Below are 21876 nucleotides of genomic sequence, written 5' to 3' on the forward strand. Positions count from 1 at the left end.
TGGAAGTTCAGTCCAGGACTTTATAGCGATGGGCTTCTCCTGTGGCTTGAATTCAGAGGTAAACTGCTCTGAGCACAGAGGCTCAATAGATTCCATTGCAAAGAGCCATGAATCAAGCTGTCTTTCACAACATTTGTCTAATCTTTTAAAAAGCCATCTAAGTTAGTAGCCCTAGCCGTAACATGTGGTAGTAATCCTACAGGTCTTAGGTACAAAAGTAGAAGAAGCTAAGAATTGCTTTGATCTGCAGGAGGGATGGGGGAGAGACTTGATTCAGTTCATATTTCAAGCCAAATCTATCAATTTGTACTTTCCAAAACGATATGGGAACCAAAACACAGCTCTTCTTTGAAATCTTATTTGAATTTTGCAATGCAGTTCACCAACCGACTAATGTTTCCAAAACAGGTGTGACAGAAGGCGGACATTTCTTTGGGCTTGCAGGCGGGGGAGAGATTGGAGGAAGTTTGTCCCTGTGGTGCCATCATTGTAATCCTCATCCTTCTCTCCCTACAGGTGGGGCAACTGAGGCGGCAGAGGCTCCTTCTGACAGGCCAAAGTGGAGGAAGTGGCAGCTGTGTGGTGAAAGGAGGATGCTGCAGTTCTGACACTGAGCGTGCCACTGGTAAGCAGAAGGCTCTGGGCGGGCCCCTGAGTATGTGCAGAGTGCGCCTCCCCCTGCGGCTTCTGCATCTCTCCGGGGGTGGGAGGAGGAGGAGAACCTCTTTGGGGTCCCTGAGCTGACTGGCGTAGTACGCCTCTTGGGAGTCAGTGGACCGAGCCTTAAAAGGAGGGGGGGAAGGAGGAAAGGGGCTTGGCTTGGCTGGTGTCCTCCACTCGAGCAAGGTGCTTTCCTGAATGGTCTGGTCCTCCTCCTACCCCTCCTCTCCATCTCTATCCTCCTCTACCTCCTGCAGCACCAGGCCTCGATTTAGAGAGAGGTCACCAGAAATTTCACCAAGAACAGCTTCCTAGGAAATAAACATAACCATTTATTTTAGACTAAGAGCACAATTGAGGCCCAGAACCACTAAGAACAGTTAACAACTGCAAGAGCAACCAGTTGTTTCCTCACACTGCCCTGGGAGGCTGATGGCCGCTATTTCTCCTGCACCAAGTCAGCTTATGGATGGCTGCTCTATCAGGAAAGAGGGACAGACTGTCACAAAGGTTCTCCACATTAAGTAACCACCATGGGAGGATGGCATTTAGTATGTGCATTTGTGAGGGTAGCAGAACGCCATTAGTAGAGGAGGGTTTAACACGTAGGCCAGAGGGAGGCGCAAGCGCAGAAGATCGCTTTAGAATGGAAAATTACCAAGCTCACAGTTGGAGAATTGTATCTTTGTATCTTTGTTGCCTGTAACTGAATAAAAGTGCTGTGCCTCATCTGCCTGGGGGCGCAGTTTGGAGGACAAATTCCCCTGTGCCTCTGCTAGCAATAAAGTCATCTGTTGAACCGAATTTGGGCCTGAGACTCTGTTCTTCTACCGTAACATTTGGCGCCCGAACAAGGACTTGAGAGTCTTGGTCAGGGATATTTCCCCTATATCTGCCTTGGTCCCCGCGGTTCCCCAGATCGCTTCACCACCTCCCTTGGGAGCGCGCCTTCAGCAGTTGCTGATACCCGATCGAACTGAGGGAGACGCCGGGGAGCGGCGCTGAACCAACGAGGTCCTTTCGGAAGTTCGGTCCAGATTGCTTTACACTCGGTACCGGAGGTGTTCACAGCCAGGTGAGTATAAGGGGATGTTTCTCATTACTGTCCTGTTTCTGCCTACCAGCCGATCCCAGTGGGTCGAAGGGGGGTCTGATCCGCCCCCATTTCTGTTTCTCTGTCGGGAGGATTGGGAGGAGGGTTTCCTGTTGTTTGTTTGGTGTGTGACTGACCACTCAATTCCCACGTCTGGCCGTTGGACGCACTAGTCCTGGGACGCCCTAGGGTGTCTTGAAAGTCCGGGAGACGTGGGCAGTGGTGTATGCCTGAAACCCTCGCTTCAGCAGGTCGACTCCCCCAATTCCTATAGTCGGCTTGTATCCTGTGACCCTCCCCTTTCTTTGTGTTGTTTTCTGTCCTGATTTGATTAGGTTAGGAAAGAACTAGGTTATGATGGGGGGAGGCTCTTCAACCCCTTTGGCTCTCATGGTCAAACACTTTTCTGAAGTCTTTGATACTAGCACCTGCAATATAGAGGCCATGAAGACTAAGTGTTCCTGGGACTGGCCAGGACTCGGACCCCTGGTGGATTGGCCCTCTGAAGGTACTTTTTATGGTCCTGCCATTTCCCGCCTCTGGAACGTAGTCATAGTGGAAGGCAATCCTGGATGCCCCGAGGATATCCATTATGTGGACGGATGGAAGAAGGTGGCTAACAATCCACCGCCCTGGGCGAAGAAATGGGTGGAAAATGCAGCTATGATTATGCTAACTCAGGTTAAGAAGGCCCCTAAGGCGGGTCACAAAACGAATCAGAAGGCCAAGGTGCAGCCCGACCTCTGTTATACTGTCACCCGGAAACAGAAAACAGCTTCAGAAAACCAGGCCGAGAAATCAGAAAAACCTGTTTTAGGAACCCAGTCTGAAGAATCACCTCCGCCGTATGTGTGCCCTTGTCCATCTCCGGCACCATCAGCTCCACCACCACTTGTAACTGAGATTCGGTCAGTAGAGCATGAGACTCCGGATAAACACCTATACCCTCTGCTGCCCGGGGCAGAGGGTCAAGAAAGCCCCGCAGGAGAGGGCGTTGAAAGCCTCCGGAGATCTGCCCGATTAATAGAAAAAGAGTTGGGGAAGCCCAGCCCCTTTAAACAGAGGAAAGACATAAGTACCAGTCAAAGAAGGGACAAAAATACAGATGAAAGCAACCTTGCGGACTCTAAAATCCTGCCTGTTCGCACCGTCCCAGCTATGGTTCCCGCCTCAGACCCAATTGATCCCGGCAAAGTAGTCTACAAATCGGTTGATACCTATACGTATGTGCCATTTAGTTCCTCCGATTTGCTCAACTGGAAAAATCATGGACCATCGTACGAGGAGGAACCGGAGAAATTTGTGGATATGGTTGAAGGCATAGTGTCAGCCCAGAACCCCACCTGGTCCGACATACAGCAGTTACAGGGATATTTGATGACTACGGAGCAACGAATGCAAATTCAGACTAACTTGGAAGAGGCTGCAGGCAAAATTGCCAAGCGGGAGGGAGCGGGTGACGAAGATCGAGCAATGTATATAGCCAGATATGCTCCAACTGTAGACCCACGCTGGGACCTTTCTAGTGGAGCGGACCGTATAGCCATGCGTCAGTACCAACACGCTTTTATCAAAGCAGTGAAAAAGGGCCGGAAGCGAATGATGAACATGCAAAAGATCCACGATGTAGTCCAGGAAAAGGATGAAAGCCCTGGGGCTTTTCTTGAACAACTTTTTAAGATACCGGAGATACACCCCCATCGACCCTGTGGATGAAAGGAACCGACAGACAGTGGCGCTGGCCTTCGTGTCCCAATCAGCACCGGACATCAGAAAGAAGTTACAGAAAGCTGAGGGCTTTGAAGGAATGCCCCTCAGCCAGTTAAAGGTCCTAGCAGATAAAGTATTTCTCAATCGAGATGTGGAAGAGAAACGGGAACAAGTAAAACGGATGAAGGAAAAGGCTAATGTTCTTGCAGCTGTCCTGAGGCCCCAGGAGTCACGAGAACAATTCCCACACCCTCGTCCATCTTTAGGATGTAATCAATGTGCATATTGTAAAAAGGAAGGCCATTGGAAAAATGAATGTCTGGAAAGACCTCCAGGGTGGGGAAGAGGACGTGGACAGGATAATAGGTCCCATCGAGGACAAAGCCGGGGAAGAGGACGTGGAAACCTGAATCCTCAGGCTCCCCCGTTCCGACCTCCACCCCCCCCCCTTGGACAACCTGCCCGCACTATGACCATGGAAGACTATTATGAAGGGGAGGACTGAGGATGCCTATGGGGCATTCTGCCTCCCGACCCCGTACTGGAAATCACTGTGGGAGGCAGGAAAATCAAGGGCCTTCTGGACTCCGGAGCTCAGCGTTCGGTCCTCAATGTGCTGCCTGTTGAGTTACCCATTAAAAAGAAAACCTACATACCTGTCATAGGGGCGGGAGGACAAATCCTTCAGGCCCCCCAGTTTAAACCAGTAGGCACCAAGGTTGGTTCCTGTGAGGTTGATCACGAGTTCATCCTGATCCCTTCTTGTCCAATACCATTAATCGGCCACGATCTACTCTGTAAAGTTCAAGCTACCTTGTCTTTTCACCCAGATGGCCAAGTCACCGCCACGGCTAACGGACAGCCTCTGACGTTGACTTGCCCCCTCCAAGAAGCCTGGAGGCTCGGACCAGCCATGGGTCTGTGTGCACCGGCAATTATTCATCAGTCACTGACAGCCCTCCGTGTCATCGGGGCTGTGCCCGGAGTGTGGGCTGAAGATCACCCTGGAGGGTTGGCCAGACTGGCCATACCCCTTCGGATAGAATTGAAGGACGATTACACCGTAGTTAATCAAGCCCAGTACCCAATTCCAGCAGAGGCCCGAATCTCCATGCATGAACATTTGGGGAAATTAGTTCAACTTAAGGTCCTGGTGCCGACCACATCTGCTTGGAATACCCCCTTATTACCTGTAATAAAGCCCAGTTCTGGACCAGTCCCCCTCTACCGTCCAGTGCAAGACCTCCGATTGGTAAATCAACAAACCAAAGATATTGTGGCGGCGGTCGCTAATCCATACTCTCTGATAGGTTTGATCCCTGGAGGAAGTCAGTGGTATTCTGTGATTGATTTGAAAGACACTTTTTTCACTATCCCCTTACATCCTGATTCTCAAGCAATCTTTGCTTTTACCTGGGAACATCCACAGACTGGTCAGAAAAGACAGTTCACCTGGTCACGGTTGCCTCAAGGGTTCAAGAATTCACCCACCCTGTTTGGCCAGCAACTAGCCAAGGACCTTCAGCAATTCCAAGAAGAGGTCGGGTTAGTGCTTCAGTACGTAGATGACCTCCTCCTGCCCCGCCGGACTGAACAAGAATGCTCCACCGACACGGTCGAATTACTCAGATGGCTCCAGAACTGTGGGTACCGTGCTAGTAGGGCCAAAGCTCAAATATGTAGCCAAGAAGTCACCTACTTAGGATTCACGATCAAGAAGGATACCCGTGTTTTAGGCAGTAGTAGAACCCAGGCTATTAATTGCCTGCCCCGGCCTACCAACAAGAAGGAGCTCCGTGTATTTTTGGGAATGGCTGGCTACTGTCGTATTTGGATTTTAGATTATGCTTCCATGGCTAGACCATTATACGATCTGTTAACAGGAAGGGTGCCAGAATCTTGTCCCATAAATTGGACAAGAGAAGAAATCCAGGCCTTAGAACGGTTAAAGCAGTCATTAACTAGCTCACCTGCTTTAGGGTTACCAGACATTACTAAAACCTTTCAGCTTTTTGTCTATGAGAGAAAAGGAACCGCTGTGGGAGTTCTCACCCAGCAAGTTGGAACCTGGAACCGACCGGTTGGGTATCTCAGCAAAAATATGGATCCTGTTAGCCGAGGATGGCCAGGCTGTCTCCGGAGTATAGCAGCAGCCTTGCTTCTCTTGACAGAAGCTGTCAAACTGACGTACGGCCAAACTATAGAAGTGACTGCATCCCATTCTAAGTGCATGGGCCTAAATGGATGACCAACTCTCGCTTGGTAAAATATCAAGCCCAGCTATGTGAAAATCCTAACATAATTATAAGGGACCGAGCGACCCTGAATCCGGCTACCCTGATGCCCCTGCCTGGACGATTAATACACCAGTGTGATGAAATTATGTCAGCCGTACATTCCAGCCGACCAGATTTGAAGGATGTGCCAATCCCTGGGGGAGTTATATTGTTGACTGATGGAAGCAGCTCTATCATAAACGGAGTCCGGCATGCAGGGTATGCTGTGGTCTGAAGATCAAATCCTAATGGCTAAACCTCTGCCACCTGGTACGTCTGCCCAGAAAGCCGAACTCATAGCCCTAATTGAAGCCTTGAAGTGGGCTGAAGGGAAAAAGGTTACCATCTACACCGATTCTAAATATGCTTTCTTAACTGTTCAAGTACATGGAGCCCTTTATCGGGAAAGAGGATTTCTGACTGCAGAAGGCGAGGAGGTGGCACATGCCCCTGAAATTCGCCAATTACTGGAAGTCATTTGGAAGCCTGCACGAGTAGCTGTAATCCATTGTCGAGCCCACACAGGGAAAGCTAACCCTGTGGCTAGAGGGAATGCTAGAGCTGATAAGGCTGCCAAAGAAGCCGCCCTGGAATCCTTACCCAAGACTGACAATATAATGACTATTTCTTTACCCTCTCTGACTCAGGGCCCGCAATATACCCAGGAAGAAATTGAGGAGAGTCAGAGACAAAATTATACCCTTCAACGGGGCTGGTATGTTCTTACTGATGGCAGGATTTGGGTACCCCAAAGGTTAGCCCGTACGGCCGTTTTCCATATGCACAATCAATGCCACCTAGGAAAAGAGGCACTCCGACACTTAATTGAGAAGACTATGTTTATTGATAAACTTGCTTCCCTGTGCACTGAAGCATCTCGACGATGTGTAACTTGTGCCCGAAGCAATCTCCGAAGAGGACCCGTCCCTGAACCAGGCCAGATTCTCCGGGGAAGTCGCCCGTTTCAAGTGATCCAGGTGGACTTCACCCATATGCCTCCAGCCGGGGGCTACAAACTTTTATTAGTGACTGTATGCACCTTTTCCCGATGGGTTGAGGCCTGGCCAGTCCGGTCTGAAGGATCCAAGGGAGTAGTAAAGCATTTACTTGAGGACATCATCCCCAGGTACGGGTTGCCCCGACAGATTAACAGTGATAACGGCGCAGCCTTTCAAGCTGAAGTGACAGAAAAACTCAGCAGAGCTCTTGGAGTGGACTGGAAACTCCATTGTGCCTGGAGACCTCAGAGCAGCGGAGCGGTTGAACGGGCCAATCAGACCCTCAAATTGCACCTCAGGAAAATGTGCGCGGAAACAAAGACTAAATGGATTCAGATGCTGCCGGTGGCTTTGCTACACATGAGATGTACACCTGGAGCTAATGGTCTCACCCCATATGAACTGGTTTACGGGAGGCCACCACCTTTGCCTGTGGCAGTGGATACCCTGACATTAAGGGGGGAAATAAACCTGAAGCGCATTTTAAGAGAATTAAACCGAACTGTTCTAGAGATAGGTCAGTACACAGAACAGAGCCCCTTGGGACTCACCACCCCTGTCCATGGATTCCGCCCCGGAGATACAGTATGGGTCGAAAGTTACAAGGAAGATGCATTGGGAAAAATTTGGGAAGGACCTTTTGTTGTCTTATTAACTACCCCTACTGCCGTAAAGGCCGAAGGAAACCCTACCTGGATCCACTGGAGTCGCGCTAAAATAGCCTCTCTGGAAGGATGGACGATTGCCAACCTGAGAGACCTGAAGATGACCTTGAGAAGGGAGGCCACCCCGTGACAGGAGAAGCCTCCTCGGGACCGGCAACCGAGGGAGCGAAATAGCTGAGGGCGCTGCATCCCCTACCGTCCTGGATAGAGTAGTGGGACACCGCCCGAAGATTCAGATTTGCCCAACTTCAACTAGAATGCCCTGTTGTAAATTGTCTTATTTGATTATACTGTTCCAGTTTGGGGTTATTCTAATGCTGCTGTTGTTTCCTCCCCACTGTGAAATGGCTTCCCTCCCATTATGCAGGATTTGTATTAAGACTGTTAGGAACCATAACAATATCCAGGACACTATAGTTTATCAGAGTAAATTCAGTTGTAAAGGAACAACTGTCGCTTGCCAGTTTCGTAACGTTAGTTACTCAGCCTGTACTCAGGGAAATCAGACAACTTGCTATGACCCCAAAGAAAATCCTGAACAGTGGTGGCTCCAGGTAAGGGAAGGCACGCAGAGTGGACGGGTGCTCTCCCAAATTAGGTTAGCCACCCCTAATACTAAAGCGTGGATCAAAATTGAGCCTTGTGAGATTTCAAAATGGCCTGACCAATGTGGAGGTTATGATTGGGAGAAGACCTATACATAGAATGACAAATACATCTGCCCGGAAAAAGGAATAAGTACTGAATGCACGAATCAATGTCCTTACTGGAACTGTGTGGGCTGGGCCACCTGGCAAACTACCAGGATAAGTGCTCATCTTTCTAAGGTCACAGTACAAAGTGACTGCAGGCCTCAGAAGTGTAATTATGTAAATTTTACTATTAATAATCCACAGGCCTTTCTGAGTAAGTTTGGGCAACACTTTGGGTTACGCATTCATGGCCGGGGAAAGGACCCATTAGGATTATTTTATCTGAAACTCGTCCAATTGACAGAGGCGGGTCATACCTTGCAGCAGACTTTCTTCTCCGAATTCTGGGAGGAAATAAAAACCCCTTTTCAGGTGCCTGAAGTGGCCAGAAATTTGTTTATTACTTTTGCAGAAACTGTTGCCACCACTTTAAATATCAGCAACTGTTATGTTTGTGGGGGGACTCAGATTGGAGATCACTGGCCCTGGGAAGCTGCTGAGTTGAATGTTAGTCAGCCCTATAACACTACCAATGTTTCAAACCCCCACAGTCAATGGATATTGGTCGTTGGTGCGTACAAAGAATCTCCCCCGGAGCCCCGCAGATAGGTCAGATGCCCTGTGAAACCATGACCATTTTGAATCAGTCCACTGTTAGTTATTGGCCCAATGCCTCTATGATTCCGGTTAACCTGTTATGGACATTGGAGTTAAAGTTGAGATTAGATTTATCAGTTGTTAACAATAATTCCTCGAAAGCATTGCCAGGGTTTTACTGGGTTTGTGGGAAATATGCTTATTCCGAACTACCCGAACCCTAGGAGGGAACTTGTACCCTAGGAGAGGTCAGACCATCCTTCTTTCTCATCCCCCTCAGTGCAGGGGTTCGGTTGGGACATCCAGTGTATGATAGAAAAAAAAAAGAATTACGATTAAGATTGGTGACTGGAAGGATGATGAGTGGCCCCCTGAGAGAATAGTCCAGTACTATGGACCTGTGACCGGGGCCCAGGATGGGTCTTATGGGTACAGGACCCCAATTTACATGTTGAATAGAATAATTCGGTTACAGGCGGTGCTTGAACTTATAACGAATGAAACTGCAAGAGCCTTGACTGTCCTGTCTAAAACACAGACCCAGCTTAGGAATGCTGTATATCAAAACAGGCTCGCCCTTGATTACCTGTTGGCAGCGGAAGGAGGAATCTGTGGGAAGTTTAATTTGACTAATTGCTGTCTACACATTGATGATAATGGAAAAGTAATAGAAGACATAACTGATAAAATAATTAAGCTTGCACATGTGCCTGTGCAAACATGGAAAGGATTTGAGTGGGCAAAAGGATTGGGCCCATGGTTCCAATGGGTAGGAGGGATACGAGGTATCATTGGAATAATACTTGTGGGAATTTTGATGTATGTTTTGTTACCTTGTATTTTACCTCTGATTATGCAAGGGCTAAGAAACATGATGGAAAACATAGCAGACAGGAGGACAGCAGTACAGCTAATGGCGTTGTATGAATACAGATCCATAGCTACATGTGAGAATGATACAACCTGAACCTCTTAGTGAGGGTCAGTGAAGTATCAAGGGGAGGACTGTGAGGGTAGCAGAACGCCATTAGTAGAGGAGGGTTTAACACGTAGGCCAGAGGGAGGCGCAAGCGCAGAAGATCGCTTTAGAATGGAAAATTACCAAGCTCACAGTTGGAGAATTGTATCTTTGTATCTTTGTTGCCTGTAACTGAATAAAAGTGCTGTGCCTCATCTGCCTGGGGGCGCAGTTTGGAGGACAAATTCCCCTGTGCCTCTGCTAGCAATAAAGCCATCTGTTGAACCGAATTTGGGCCTGAGACTCTGTTCTTCTACCGTAACACATTCATTATACATAACTGACAAATGCTCGTTAGAAGCTGTTTCCTGGCCTTAAAATTTAGTCTCAGTTCTTCTCCTCTGGACACTAAGGGCCTAGCTCATTGTTTCTCAAACAGTGGGCCAGGTCCCAGGTCCCAGCCGAGTGCTTTTTCACTTGCCTGCCCTGCTCCCTAGCTGTACCACAGCCTTTTAGGTGGACTAATGCCGGCACCAGCAACTCCTTGCTTGCTGAGTGAAGGTGGCCAGCCAGAAGACAGAGAAGTTCAGAGGGACAAGAGGGAAGGAAGGTCTCACTTCTGTAGGAGGAATGGTCCAGAGGAGGTGTTGAAGGAAATTGAAAAGTAAGGCAAAAGGTGAATATTTATTAACAGCAAATAAATGAATACACTGAGAATGGAAAGGAAGCGGATAAGCAAAGAAAGCAAATTCTGCCTAAAATGTCACCATACAGGAACAGCCAATGTAGTGCCCTCCAAATACTGTTGGACTACAAGTCTTATCATTCCAAACCGGATCTGGATTAGGGAGTCCATACACAACCCTAGGGCCAAATTATGACTCCATCTGCCACACTTTTGTGATTGGTTCTGCCCCTGCATCACCATTTTGTGACTGTTGGGCCTCAGTTATTTTCAGCCATCTCAAGTGGGCGCTGAGCATAGGCGGCTTGAGAACCCCTGACCTAACTAATTTAGGGTGCAATCCAAAAACACATTGACCTGGCCTGGGAGCAAGTTCCACTGAACTCAGTGGGACTTCTGAGAAGACTCTTGAGAGTATGAACATGCTCTTTACTTTGATATGCTCCGTATCTTTTTATTCCCTTTTTATTTATTACGTATTCCTTCCTTCCTTCCTTCCTTCCTTCCTTCCTTCCTTCCTATTTGTTATGGCTTCCTTTATTATAAAATCGCAGTAAAGACATTTATGTTAAAAATGAGCCATGGAATGAAAAATTATGAGATATCTCTGTCTCGGAGAATGCCTTACGGGGAGAAACTGGCACCCATCTCTATGCCACTCAAGATTACACAGTGAGGCAACTGCTGAGGAAACCAAACCCAACTCTTCATAGAGGAATGCAAGTGAAACAAATTGCACCTTTTGTGGGGGACAATTTGCCACCCATTAATGGTCCCCCCAAATCATTTGCCTCATTTTACCTTATGGGAGGGACGGCTCTGAAATCTTTTACTGAGATTTGTCTGTAAACTATCTTTCTTTCTGCAAAACCAGACTGCCATTTAATGTCTATTGTTATATCCTCTGAACAGGTCCTCTCCCAGCTGAGTTTGCTTCTAGCCCCTGTGCTTGAGTGGTTTCTCTTTAATTTCCATTCCCTTACCCACACAACTTCCTGTTCCCTCATCTGGGTTTTACTGCATTAGCTATTTGATGGGAGCCAAGGATGTTGCTGCATCTGGAGTTGGCTTGTCCGGGCAAATGTCTGCTAAGACACTTCTTTGTTCCAGTAAGCTTCCATTTGCTTGTTGCTTCATTATTCTCATCAGGTAAGTGACTTTTTTATTACCACCATCATTTAAATCAGTGGTTTTCAAACTTTTCTGACCTGGGATAGTTTTTTTTTAATCCCTGCCTGAAATATAGGACCCACTATTAACTTAGTGTGTATATAGCAATAGTTTTATACAGAGCAGAAAGTGGTACAGTTGAAGTATTTTCTGAAATGGTGTTCATATGTGCTAATCTTTACTGTGAAAGCCTTCACAGGAAAGCTGGGCTGGTGCCACTGATGTGACCAATCTTTGGTTGTGACGAGATGCAGTTGTGAGTCACGAAAAACAGTAATTTAAACAGCACCCAAGTGAGCTTGCAGATATTTGGCTTATAGATACAAAAAGCTGACATTCTTCTTAACCCCAGCCACTTTTGGATATTTCCTACTATTTTATTCCTCTGATTACGCTATAGGGTTATGTCACAGAGGTAACAACTTAAGTAACAACTTAGATTCTAAGGTCTCCAGTGTAGTGGGAGAGACTGAAATCTGATGGAAATGTATACTGGCTTTGAAGTTGCTACATCTCCCTTTATTTGCAAGTCGTCCAATTAAATTTTCATGCTTTCTCCCCCTATTTTTATTCTTACAGGTTGTGCTCTTGAGCAGTCTGCAGACATGATTGTCAAGGAAAATGTGTCCGTCGACCTGAAATGTTCCCAAAATAAAACCACTTATTCTTATATGTACTGGTTTAAGCAAGAAAGAAACGATACACAGCTCCAGCTAGTGATTTTTTCGGTGGAAGATAGTGGAGCAACCTCTGCCATTGAGAACAAATTTAAAGACCGCTTCAAGAGCTCTGGAACAAAGGATTATTCATTGCCTCTGAAGCTGAAGGCAGCCCAGCTGGAAGACACTGGCGTCTACTTCTGTGCTAAGCAAGATTACACAGTGAGGCAACTGCTGAGGAAAGCAAACACAAATCCCTTCACCGGGGAATCTATGCATACACGATAATGATTGTTACACAAGGACAGCCCAAGATATTTTGGTGCCTGAGGAGAAAAATCTAACTGGCAGCATCTTCCTAGTTATCAACATGGGGCTTAATTCACCGGGAAGTTCTCCTGCAAACGCCCCATAAAGAAAAGGAACAGGAACTGTGCAAGAGGCATGGAAGGCATTCTCGGTGCTGTATAGGAATACAATGGGCTGGATCCAGGGGGTCTTTTCTGCAAATGAAAGGGATCCTACAGAAGAGACTGAGATCCAGTGGAGGCTCCCACTGGAATGAACAGAGGTGAAAGCTTGAATAAAACTCAGCAGAAGGCTTGTGTTTGTCCAGCGGCAAAGACATTTCTTGCAGTCAAACAAGCACAAAATGACAATCACCAGACTTTTTTTTACATTACTGAACACTATCATGGTTTTATTTTTGCATATTCGATCCATATATTGAAATGTCCACTCTGTGAGTGAAAAGGAAGGACGATAAATCTTTTCCAAATGGGACGCTTTGATCAGTTGGACCTGATAGTGCTTTCAATCCATGAGACATAGTTGCAGACCTTGGTGTAGACTCCAGGTTTGCCTTTCTGAGCACATCCAATGCCCCAGGAGACAATTCCCTGGAGCTGCCCATTGCAGACTACGGGGCCACCTGAGTCTCCCTGTAAAAGAACATGAGGAAAGCATTTTCAGCAAGCAGACAGAAAGATGGGTTGTGTCATTCCAATAACTTGGGTAGAGACGGGCGACCGTTTTTAGAAAGTGCAGCCACAAAATATGGACAGTCATTGACATAATTTTGTCCAATTCCTGCCACACAGAAATTGCAGCCTCGTAAGACAGTACCAGGGAAGGCGTAGAACTGTACAGTCGGTGAGGGATTTCTAAGAAAAACTGCTCAGCAGCACCTCACCAAACTTATAATTCCAAAGATACTTTTTTGCTGATGGGGGGAGGAGGGAGCTATGGTAGTTCAAGCAGTACAAAATCTAATAAGGTTTGCACCATAGACAGGATCAAAGAGTTAAAAGAGGTATGACAGAGCCATGATTTCCACTGGTGCCCACAATCTTTTATCCAACTGTAATTTGGGCTCAGGTTTTGTAGGATTTTGAAGGTTGACTGCGTTCTGGTTTGTATATTGTTTTGGAAATGTCGATTTGGGAGGTTCCCCTTCAGATGTCAACTGAATCGACTTTTTCTCCCATCCCTACTTCTACTGGTCCTCTGAATTTCCCAATTCAAAAGACACCCTCACTTCCTTCCTATTATCTCTTTAGCCTTTACTCAGTCCAAACTTGACTTTGTAAAGTATTAACTGCCAACCTAGCACCTGTGTAATCTGCAAAGACACATCTATGCCACTATGCCCTATGTGGAAAGAGAGAAGATTTACCTGGCAAGAGTCTTTACCACCCTGCAGAAATCCCACACAAATCATATTTTTGGTGATTTGCCCTGGATAGGCATTTGTGCACTGACTAGAGGAAAGTACAGGAGCCTTCAGGCATTGCAGGAGGTCAGGATAGCTAGCTGCAGAAAACACAGGGTGGAAAAAGAACAGGGATGTTGTATTCATTTTGAAAATAGGAGAAACGTTTGTTAAAAATACTTCTGTAACTATACACTACAGGCAGTGTATATCGGTGGTGACGGTGGTGGGAGAATGAATTGGAGAAGTGAAGCAGTAAGAAGGGACAGATTCTTAAGCATTTTCTCCACCATATGGCCTGGCCTGCTGCCCTCATATGCGTATGAGAAGATGCTTTATATCTAGTCACACCATTGGTCCATCTAGCTCAGTACTGCCCACACTGACTTGGCAGCAAATCTCCAGGGTTCAGGCATGAGTCATTTTTTCCCAGCACTACCTGTAGTCACCAGGGATTGAACCCGATGCTCTACCACCAAGCTACAATCCTCCTCCAGAGGATGTTTCCAGGGTCGAAGTAAGATTCAACTGCCACTCAGGCTGGCTTTTGTACATGGAAGGGGGTGCAATTTGTCCTTCACCAGTAGTGGCCGGCCAGGCAGCACAGGTGGGGTGGCGGCAGAGGGGAAGGGCAGCAGGAAGCTTGGACTGGGGGTGGCGGCAGCAGCAGAGCCAATCCAACACTCCCACCACTGCGTCTGCCCCGTGCCAAGCTCCCGGCTGCCTTACCCCTCCCACTCTTGGTAACTAGCAGTGATGTGTGGCATTGGGAATCCAGGGAAGCAGTACCCAGCCCACCCGCTACTGTCTGTCACCTCAGGCAGCAAAAGGTCATGGACTAGCCTTTAAGAGGGCTTAGAGAGAGAGGTACCATTACAACGGTTCTTGTAACTTTGAAGAGGTGCGGGTTGGTGTTTTTTTTTAAGGAACAGAGGAAGCCTGCAGAAGGTGGCTGGATTGGTGAAGTTTACAGCAACACGGTGCTATTCCTCCTGTAGGTTTTACTCGGTAAGCTTGTCCCCATGCCTGCCTGCATATGATATATCACATCTTGACAAACAACACAGAGAGCGACTCACTGCCACTGCTGAGGGTGTTGCCCCAGCCAGAGATCAGACACTCTGCCCCGGTGGCCACACAGCTGGTGGGGAGAGAGACCGATGTGACGCGACTGTTGAGGGTGGCCGGGGTGGACAGCTTGATGAGCATGATATCATTGTCCAACAAGTTAGAGTTGTAATTAGGATGACGGATGACTTTGGCTGAATCGACATACTGTTCAGTGCCGTCGTTCAAGGTCAAACTGTGTTCCCCCAGTCTCACCTGGATGCGTCTGGTTTGAGAGGAGGAACAAGAGCATCTTGGCCATCCTCATTACTGTTTAACATCCAACACCCCCAAAGCCACTATCATGTTGCCCAAAGTGGTTTGAATATTGAAAAATGTGGATTTGAGCTTCTAATCCCCTTTAGGCATTTCATTTGATTGAACACAGGAAGACGCCTGATGCTGAATCAGACCATTGGTCCATCTAGCTCAGTATTATCCACACTGACTGGCAGTGGCTCGGCAGGGGGTCTTTCCCGGTCCTACCTGGCAATGCCAGAGATTGAACCTGGGGCTTCCTGCCTGGAAAGCAGATGCTCTACCACTGAGCTATGTGGCCCTTTCTCTTGGTGTACATATAAACACACATACCCATACATTGAGGCAATCATCATACAATGGCTTTGGTTACTGATGTTATCACTTTTCCCAATGTGGAATGTAGGGTGGGTGGGGTGTCTACTACCCTTCATTGAAAAAAAAAATGGAAATGGACTGCCTTCAAGTCAATCCCGACTTATGGCGACCCTATGAATACGGATTTCATGGTAAGTGGTATTCAGAGGAGGTTTACCATTGCCTCCCTCTGAGGCTAGTCCTCCCCAGCTGGCTAGGGCCTGCTCAGCTTGCCACAGCTGCACAAGCCAACCCCTTCCTTGTCCGCAACTGCCAGCTGGGGGGCAACTGAGCTCCTTGGGACTATGCAGCTTGCCCACGGCTGCACAGGTGGCAGGACACGTAACCCCTGAGCCACTCACTGTGGGGGTGATTTTCAGCTGGCCCTTGACACCCAGGAGACACGAGCGGGGATTTGAACCCACAGACTCTGGACTCCCAGCCAGGCTCTCCTCCCCACTGTGCTACATCCTTCATTACAGTTCAGAAAAGATTTTTTTTTAAAAAAAATTCAGAGCAACACTGCTGCAAGGAGCAGCATGACAAGCATTTTTTTTTTTAAAAAAACTTACGATTTGTAGCAGTGAGCAGCTGAAACAACCCACTGGCTGTTGATGAGGGAACCGCCGCAGAAGTGGTATCCAGAATTCAGGGAAACTTGGTAGGGGACAGAATTCTTCTGACAGGTGTAGCCTCCCACAATCTTGTCATCATCGACATCGTCGATGGGGAAGGCAACTGGATAAAGAATGAAGAACATTGAATTACTGGCCAACAACTTCAGAAACACTCACCAGACTACACATCAGACTTCATTAGGATCATATACTAAATCTGTACTGTGCAAATGGTCAGACGTGAGGAACAGAAGCCCCAACCCCTTTCTCCTTGTCTGCCATCATTTTAAAATCCCTGGTATGTCATGGGTACTTTCCTTCGATTTAGCAAGGCAGGGGAGGCGAACGTTGCCCACAATCTCCAAAGCCAGCCAACACGTTGGCAAACAGTTGTTGTTTTGTTTCCTGCTACACAAGGAAATATCTGGCAGGGGAAAAAGAGACATCTCCAGTTTCCACCTTTTCAAGATGTTTTCCTGGCCTAGCCAGGTGCTCTTTCCTGTCTATATGAGGAGCGCTAAGCAAAGCTACAAGAGTCTCTCAGACTGCAGGCTGACCATTCTGCCTATCCACTCCTTCTGGAACTCATCTTTAAAAGAATGGGCTTTCTTTCTTTGTCTCCATTTGCCTTGGACTGAAACTGGCCAGGATCAGGTGGAAGTGACTGACATTACCTAGGTGCCGCTTCCCTTGAGCTGTGGCCCGTTTGTCACAGACGTAAACAGTCTCAAGAGTGTTCAAAGTGATGAGAAGGGCCATCTCAGCTTGTTACCAAACAGGAACTATAAGGAAAACCCCCACACTTACCAGCCGCTCCCAAGAAAGCTATGAACAAAAGAAATTTCATGTTTTTTTCCTTTCAGGTAGAAAGCCAGCAGGAACTGTTGTGTATTTATCTCCTGGAGCAGCCTTTATCTCCATCCCAAGGTCTGCAGCCAAGGGAAAAATACACAATGGAAAATTTGAAAAATCCATACTTGGATCTGCATCAACAACAGGTGGAGAGAGAAACAAGTGTAAACTCCGTATCAATCATAAAATGCACAAAATATACACAATAAACACAGTTAATCTTAGCTCCTGTTTGAGATCCTGGCTGTTTTTAATTCTTCCCTGCTTGTCCTTCTTATATGTAATACCAGTGTGGGCTTTTGAAATTTGATCTGAATTTTATTTCGGTCTTGTGTGATTTCCCTCAGAAATGTGTTTGAAATTGTGTTGTAAATAGAAGGAACTTTTGCCCAAAACATCACTCCAGAAGCTTGCTTCAGATTACAAATGGTATTCCTTCGAATTCCTTCTTTAAAAAATCCTTTGCTGTGAAGCCCTTGGTTCCTTTGTCTCCCTGTTACTCCAACAGTGATGAATGTCAGGTGCATGCAAGTGCATTCGCTCATGTTCCTCCCTTGTTACCCTTCATTATCTCATCCCCCTTTCTGTTCTTCTAACACCCTTAACATTCATATTTCATGTTCTTTGGGGCAGAGATCTGTCTTTTCTCTCCCACAATGTCTTTCTCTTCTAAGCAAGATGAGCAGTAGGGGTGAAGAGAGACTGCACCTTCGTGGAGCTTTGGGGAGCAAAGACTGAGCACAACAAAGGGGCATGTTTTTGTGGCTCTCCATCAGTGCGCAACCAGAACTCTGGAGACCAATTTAGTGCCAGGGGTAGGATCGTCAAGCAAATACTCCTAGCTCCAACGAACTTGTAAAAATCCACATTTCTATTGTCTTATTTGAATCCCACCCGCCTCAATAATGGATGCTGCTGGTTTTGGGATTTTGAAGACAACCAAGGCATAAAAATATTGCATGTGGCAAATGAATTTTTAATGTTGTTGCCTTAAAATGAAACAGGATTTATATTTTGTTCAAATTGTCCTTCAAAGTTAATTTTAAAAGAGGTATTTGAACGTTTTCAACATGCCAAACACTGGCATGAATTCTGAAAGTTTGCCCAGTTTCACATATCTATGAAGTTTCTTTTGAGCTCTAATTGTAATTCTGTGAATAGGGAGCTCAAATCCTCACCAGATATAAAACCTAGTTACACTGTGAATGGAGTACTCAAACTTCAGTTTAGAGCAAACTTCTCTGTTACATAGACTCCAATGTGAGAAATGAAACACATGTTCTCTTAAATCTCATGTTTACTGGTGGGTGATACATTCCAACAAAGACATTGTGGAACACCTTGGACTTTTGAACTATCAATAGATTCAGAATAGACACAGATGATGGAGAACCTTGTGCCTTGTGTTGAGGAGATTCACTGCTCACAGAAAATATTAGAGGAATGAGAGAGTAAAGTTTTCTTGGCTTATAGAAAAGGCTCAAAGTTGAGATGCAGTATTGGTAACTCAGAAGATGTTATAAAAGTAGAGTTGCTAACTCATTCACATTTGACTAGTCACTTTGCTTTTAACTGTTGAATTAAACTATCCATTTAAGATTATATGATCTTAACAGATAGGAGTTCCTCTTTCTCTGTAGGTTCCCAGCTACTCTACTTCATTGGCTGATGGGCGTCAAAATCAGTTCCTCCCACCAATGGGATACTCGAGCCTTCTTTTAACAGAACTCTATTCCAACACTCAGATGCAACAGAGGCCATGTGGTGGGAGATGTTGGGTGTCTCTGTTGGCTTGCAGCTGTTGGCAGGTAGGAATCTCTCTCACCAGCAGAACAGGTCTGTCCAAGGGCTTCCATAGCTGTAAAAGAGATGAAAATAAACCAGCTGCACAGAATGATAGTTTAAGGAGAGATCTGCTAAGATAGTGGGCAATGAAATAAACATTTTATCTTGCAAGCAATATGGAAGTTGCAATTGTGAAGACAAACAGATGGAGAAGTGAGACAGGACAGAAAAGACCGGGATAGATAATGAGACAGAGAAACACAAGAAAAATCTAAGGAGGAATCCACCTGGGCAGAAGGGGTGTCTGCTAGTCCAGCCATAGAAGTCTCTAGCATGACCAAGAAGCAGAACCCAGTAGTGAGCTGGACAGATAGGAGCAGCCTTGATTCCTAATGGCTGGAGTATCACAGACAGGGAGAGGTTTACCACCTGCTCCAGTGTTATCTCTAAGTTCACTCCTTTTTTTACTATCAGAGAGAATGGCTGCCATTCATCCCAATGGGAGAAAGTAAAGTGCAGCACAGAGGGAGAACAAAAGACTAGGCGGTGCTTTGTGGGGTGGGGAATATTGAGGGATGGGTGCATAGGAGAACTGGAAGGAAGGAGATAAAGGGGTGGATTGGGAAGAGCAGGGCTAGGCAATGGAGCGTTCACCACAACTTCTCTCTGATGAAGTATATTATTCATTCATTGGCAATCACTCGTGGCCGAGTAAGATTGTCTTCCAAGATAAGGTCTTTAACAGTGGGTCCATAAGTGACTGTGGAGGCCAATTCTGGATCCACACAGCCTCCCACAGATGGAAGATGGCATGATGAGGATTTATTTGACTTGTCTTCCGCTTAGCTCGTATGTCTTGTTCACCCTCTATTCATGCTTCTTCAAATCCCATAGCACCTTTGATAATAGCCGACCTCCATTTGGGACTTTGATGGGTCAAGACTTCCCAGTTTTTGAGTATAAGCAATCTGACTTTGATGAAGTATAAGCAAGTAGCTAGCACAAAAATTAGATGGAATTGAAGAATGAAGGAAAGAGTGGTAATCCAAGTGGAAAATACGGAGTCGAGCTGTGACATGGAAGCTGAGCAAGCTCTCCTATTATGGGCCCTTTTTCACTTTTCTGGTGTTTTACAGGTCTCTGCAGTGCGGTCACAGTGACACAGAAGGAACGGTTCAAAATCATCCAGGAGGGTTCCAACACAAGCATCGAGTGCAAGCATGATGACTCTGCCTTCCTAAATATCATTTGGTATCGGCAGAAGAGGAACAGGGCAGAGAAGCAGCTGCAGCTCATTGGCAACTCTGTACATGGAAGTAATGTAAATATGGAATTGAAGGAATACAGTATAGAGAGACCAGATGTGAGGCATGCTTCCCTCTCAATCCCTCTGGGAAAGGCTGCAGACTCAGCAGTGTATTTCTGTGCAGCCAGTAAAGGCACAGTGAGAACTCCCTGCCTCACATCTGCACATGAACATCGCAGCATCCCCGTCTATGCCACAAACAGAAATCATCACCAGTCATGTACAGAGTCATGTTTCAGAGGACAGGAAATAGCAGGAGCCACCACTGAAGGCTTAACTGCGAGGATCACCCAGAGTGTTCTCCAACCACATTTTGCAATTTTTGCACATTATGCTCAAAACCTCAGTTTTATATCCCAAATAACACTTTAAAAAGATGTTTTTGTCTTACAGGCAAGCATCCTGTTAGAGCTAAAGGTGCCATATTCCACCCCCCACAATCCAGGCAACCTGATTTGCCTATTATGCAAAATGTTTGTTGATTGTATAGATCAAGAACATCAATTTTTGTGTCATCAGATTTTCAGTATCTTAGGACTGAACCAGATGTGCACTTAATATGTGGTGGACCCCTCGTTTTTTCTTAACCAATTACAGAGGCGGGGGAGCCTAATTCTCTATGCATGGAAAAAGGCTGATCTCTTCAATCCTACACCAAGAGTGGAATGAACATTGGAAGCTAGAGATGGGCAAGAAATTTGATTCAGTTCACATTTCCAATCAATTCTATCATACTCACACTTTTCGTAACAACATGAAAACAGAACCACAGCCATCCTTCAACATTCGCACTTATTTGAATTTTGCAATGTAGTTCGCAAACCAAAAAAAGTTTACAAAATGTACATATTAGGGGAAAGTGTGCATAAAAATGATAACATGCAAAAATTCATTGCAAGAAATGGTTTGCAAAAATGTCTACATTCGTCAAACGTGCCTACAAGACACAAAAGTGTGTTTATTAGGAGAAATTCACCCTAAAATGCTGGAGAATTTTCACGAGCATTTTCTTTTAAAAATCACAAACTGCTGTAGAAATGTGGAGGACTGAATTTAAGATTGGAAAAACGGGAGACTGAGAGAACCAACATTGACAGATCTTTCCATCCCTAGTGGAGACTGAACTCCTCACAGGGTTAGGAGCCTTAGTTAAGAGAAGTGTGCATTAGAAATAGTGATAAAATATTGTTAAGACAGAACTGTCAGCTGTGGATGAGTTCATCTGCATAAAATTCTTTTTGATCAATTTCAGGTTTCTAATTCAAGGTATTTATTGAATGGGACAAGGTAAAGGAGTTGGGAGTATCAGACTGCATTAAAAAACCCCGTTATTTATTTATTTAAATTTATATCCCGCCCTTCCTTCCTCCTCCCTAACTAGCTTTATACAGTTAAAATCTTTAACAGCAAATTTAGCACTTATAGAAAAGAATAGCATCCTTTGCTCGTGATTCTCAAACCAGAGCACAGCAATCTTCATACTGTTGGTTTTTCAGGGCAATAATACATATGCTATAGGAAGAGGCTAGAGCAGTGGTTCCCAACCTTTATGAGTATGGGACCCCCTTTGTAAGCTCAAAAAATGTCATGACCCCCCCCCTGCTAATTGTAATTTTAAAACAGCCAGACTGGTGAGGACCAGAGGGAGGGCCTTTTTAATAGTGGCCCCCACCCTGTGGAATTCTCTCCCAAATGATCTCCGCCATGCCCCTTCGATGAT

General features: G+C 46.1%; 1 protein-coding gene and 1 gene segment (V, D, J or C); one reads left to right on the plus strand and one right to left on the minus strand.

Annotated features, from left to right (window-relative positions):
* Window positions 1-11331: 11331 nt before the first annotated feature.
* Window positions 11332-12451, plus strand: LOC133376952 (T cell receptor alpha variable 5-like). The segment is given in 2 exon segments: window positions 11332-11483; window positions 12084-12451. Coding segments are annotated over 2 exon segments (471 nt in total).
* Window positions 12452-12949: 498 nt separating this feature from the next.
* The window catches only part of LOC133389560 (cationic trypsin-3-like), a 58783-nt gene continuing 49856 nt past the window's right edge, over window positions 12950-21876 (minus strand). Inside the window, exons 1-5 of one of the 2 annotated variants that reach the window (XM_061637484.1) lie at window positions 17021-17072; window positions 16169-16334; window positions 14954-15207; window positions 13839-13975; window positions 12950-13104 (exon numbers count right to left, since the gene is read on the minus strand). In XM_061637484.1, coding sequence (XP_061493468.1) covers window positions 12955-13104; window positions 13839-13975; window positions 14954-15207; window positions 16169-16334; window positions 17021-17060 — 747 coding nt within the window. In that variant the 5' untranslated portion in view covers window positions 17061-17072 and the 3' untranslated portion in view covers window positions 12950-12954. Of the gene's footprint in view, window positions 13105-13838; window positions 13976-14953; window positions 15208-16168; window positions 16335-17020; window positions 17073-21876 lie in introns of those variants that run through there. The other variant, XM_061637474.1, reaches the window with a different exon arrangement.

The sequence above is a fragment of the Rhineura floridana genome, chromosome 1, assembly GCF_030035675.1.
Source record: "Rhineura floridana isolate rRhiFlo1 chromosome 1, rRhiFlo1.hap2, whole genome shotgun sequence".
Classification (NCBI taxonomy): Eukaryota; Metazoa; Chordata; class Lepidosauria; order Squamata; family Rhineuridae; genus Rhineura; species Rhineura floridana.